General features: G+C 42.6%; 1 protein-coding gene across 1 annotated transcript; it reads left to right on the top strand.

Moving 5' to 3' along the window:
• The first annotated feature begins 2,891 nt into the window (after nucleotides 1-2,891).
• On the top strand, nucleotides 2,892-3,847 carry LOC102503580 (olfactory receptor 51J1). The gene is given in 3 exon segments (XM_006195452.2): nucleotides 2,892-3,189; nucleotides 3,192-3,454; nucleotides 3,456-3,847. Coding segments are annotated over 3 exon segments (951 nt in total). The 3' UTR covers nucleotides 3,846-3,847.

Genomic DNA, 3,847 nt, shown 5'->3' with positions numbered 1-3,847 from the left:
CGTGGATTTTAGAAATAGTTTAGTCGTCATAACAGCTTGAATTAGTCATGCCATGCGTATATCTTATTTATATGTTCATTTGTTAAGTGGAAAATCTTTGTGTCTTTGTTTCCCTCACAGATGTGCCCTGAGTATCAGTGAAGCAATGACCAAAAAAAATCATTATCAATAGAAATGCCAGGACAACCTGACTTTGAATGATTCCTTCCTTTCTGCCTCCTGAGAATGCCTGAGAGAGGAAGGCAGAAAGAGTGGAGAATAGTTATATTCATTGGTTGCTGAAAGCTCACCTGAAACTCTTAAAGCCACTCTCTGAGGTGGGTTTTAACACCTCTATCTTTAAAGATAAAGAAACCAAGCTCCACAAAGCTTAAGTATGTGAAGGTGTTCTGCACACAGCGTTCATCTCCAATTCTGTCCACTTCCAGGGATGCAGTATGAATCGCATAATACGCTCTTCTTTCTTCAGATCTGTTGTGACTTACTAAGTGGACTACAGGCTGAATATTTCCTTTCAACCTCTCGCAGTGTGAAATGTTCTTGTCCTACAAATCCTAAACTCAGACAAATAATTACATTTTAAGATCTTTTTGAAGAAAACTTGAACCCTGTAAAAAAAAAAAAAGCAAAAAGGATAGAAGGAAGAAAGAAAGAAAACAAAAGAGCGTGCAGAGGCAAAGAAGATAGCTGATAACAGGGAGGGGAGACGCTAGGTCCAAGTATCCTTCAAGAGATGTCTCTTCCAATATCAGGTCACTTGGCATGGGACAGGCAAGAAATAGGGGTGCAATAGGATCAAGGTTGCAATGAGGCTACCCACAGGAGAATAGCTGCTCAACCCAGAGGCAGGCCTATATTTGGTTCATTGAAAGGGTTAAGAAAGGGTTGGGCATTGGAGGTGAGGAGAAAACTAGAAGAGGCCCTAACAAGTAGGGAACAGAAATTTCCCTCAAGTCCCTCAAACAAAGGAAGTTCTGCCATGTGTGATCATTTCTTGAGGTCAATAATTTGTTCTGGAATTTCCCTGTCCTAAACTTTAGCACAGCCCACAGCCCAGAGTCTCTCCTAAGCTGGTATTTGCTGAGGTTAATTGCATCAGCCCATGATTCTGCATTTAGGCAGGCAGCGGTCTTTTATTTCATATTTTCCTCTCATATTTTCATGGGAGTAAAAATTATGAAAAAAATCACCAGTTCAATATCCTAGTGCATCAAGAGTCTTCCTTTCCTGTCTATTTTCTTTCAGTTCTTGTCAAAGTAGGGCTTTATATGCCCACTGGCGTGGTAATTTTTTTCTGCCTTTTATTATACCCAACCTCTCCACTTAACCTGGAAAAAGTCTACTAATTCCTCAGATCTCAGCTGAAATATTAGTTTTTGAGGAAACAATTCCCTGATTCTTAGAATAAAGTAAGTTTTCCCCTCTAGTTCCTTCCTATTGGCTTCTGAACTTTTCTTTTGTAGCACTTAACATAATGATAACTCGCTTAGAGAGAAGACATCAGGGCACTTGGTGATTGTATTTGAATCCTTGTGGGAAAAGAAAGTTGCAGAGATTTTCTAGTAAGTCCAGGACTCTGTGTTGCCATGGTCCTGTAAGATACAGGTCCTATAAGATACAGGTCCTATGTGGCAGAAAGGAGTGTGGATTGGTCATAGCTGTTCGGGAAAAAGAAGAACTTAATAATGATCACCATGTAACAATGAGATCCCTGTAAGTTCAGCAGTGGCTGAATAAATAGTTCACAACAGGGAAGTTCAGACAGGATTTCAGCAAGTGTTGGTAGTATGTGCATGGGCAAATATGTTAGCAGGTGTGTGTGTGTGTGTGTGTGTGTGTGTGTGTGTTTGGATGAATGAGTTGAAAAATACCTTCAGAGGACCTTCCTACTTGTCAATTCAGAATTCTGTTGTGCTGAAATTCTAGTCCTGTGCTGACATGGAAAATGCTCAGCTTATAATAAGCCCATTTTAAAGAGGTGATTTCCTCCTTCCCTCTCTTGCCTTTCTCTTCTTCCCAGGAGAACCTTCCTTAAAGCCTGTTTGGGTTTCCAGTGTTGCTGCAGTGTGTTCAGAGGTGTGTCTGAGCCAGAAAGAAGTCCCAGTGGGGCAGGTAGGTTGTCTCTGAGAACTGTGAATTGAGAGATTGTAGATGGCATTCACACAACGACAGAATATTTTTATGAGCCTGAAAGTCTACATACAAATCTACCGACCTTGGTCCCTACCTCATTCTGTCCTTTACACATAATCTGTACAGGTGCTTCCTTGTCCTTTCAAAGCCCAGAATAGCCAAAGCCAGTGAGGATCTGAGCTCTATTCTTTTCTAGTTTAATTTTTCAGCCACTTGCTCCAGATTCTGGGTCACTGCTATTTCTCAGTCTTGTTTTGGACTTCAATTATTTGTATATCCATATTTGCTTATCAGGTATTTTTAGTGGTTTATATACTGGCTCTTTGCCTTATATCTATATATTTACCAATAATACCTCTGTTCATCTATTCTTGACATTATTCCATATCTGACACTGAGATTGTCCACACATGCCTGTCTCCCAGTAGCTTTCTAGGGTCAGGCATTTTCACACCAAGATAGGGCAGTCATTTCTCTCTTGCCAGATTCAAAATACACTATAATTTACAGCAATAATTTTCTACTAGCCTTGAACTTCCTTCTGATGGAGACTGTAACCCCCCCTTAAAACTGGGGATTTCCTGATGGAGGTCATCTGTCAATTTTCAGGCATGAGATTTTTGGCCCCTTGAGTCTGTGACCTTTGTTTTCTCCTTCTCTTTCCTCATGCCCAGTGATCTTTCTCCATTATAATGTCATCTCACTGGTTTGTTTTTAATTTTCAAGGTAGCACTGATCTTAAGGAGAGAGATTCCAACATGAAAAACTCAAATAGTTCTTTGGAGTTCTTACCTACAAAGTTCATTCTGGTTGGAATCCCAGGGCTGGAGGCAGAACACATCTGGTTATCCATCCCCTTCTGCCTGATGTACATTATCATCTTCCTGGGGAATGGCACCATTCTTCATGTCATCAGAACAGACACCGCTCTACACCAGCCTGTGTACCTGTTTCTTGCCATGTTGGCCCTGGCTGAGCTTGGTGTCTCTGCACCCACCCTGCCTACAGTGCTAGGCGTCTTCCTCTCTGGCACGACTGAGATGAGTTCTGACGCATGCCTTTTCCAGATGTTCCCCATCCATTCTTTCTCCATTATGGAGTCAGCTGTGTTGCTGGCCATGTCTGTCGACCGATTTGTAGCTGTCTATAGCCCACTGCGCTATACAGCCATCCTAACTCTGCCCCGCATCTTTGGCACTGGAGCTATTATTGGGCTGAAAAGCATTATGCTCATGGCCCCATTGCCCATGCTTTTACAGCACCTGCCCTTCTGTGGCCATAATGCCCTCTCCCATTCCTATTGTCTCCACCCCGACCTTGTCCATCTACCTTGTGGGGACAAGTCTATCAACAATATCTATGGACTCTTCATTGTCACCTCCACTTTTGGGCTAGATTCACTGCTCATTGTGGTCTCTTATGGGCTTATACTCCACACTGTACTGAGTATCACCACTGGGGAAGGACGGAAGAAGGCACTCAACACGTGTGGCTCACATGTCTGTGCTGTACTTGCTTACTATGTGCCTATGATTAGCTTGTCTATGGTGCACCGCTTTGGATGTCATGTGTCCCCTTTGCTGCATTCAGTGATGGCCAATGCTTACCTCTTCCTCCCACCTGTTGTCAACCCAATTGTCTACAGCATTAAGACCAAGGAAATCCATCGTGGCATTGCCCGAATGCTGTCAGAGAAGAGAGCCAGAGTTTAGAC

The sequence above is a fragment of the Camelus ferus genome, chromosome 10 (assembly GCF_009834535.1).
Source record: "Camelus ferus isolate YT-003-E chromosome 10, BCGSAC_Cfer_1.0, whole genome shotgun sequence".
Lineage (NCBI taxonomy): Eukaryota > Metazoa > Chordata > Mammalia > Artiodactyla > Camelidae > Camelus > Camelus ferus.
Note: the sequence above shows the minus strand (reverse complement) of the source record. Positions and strands in the feature narration are given on the sequence as shown.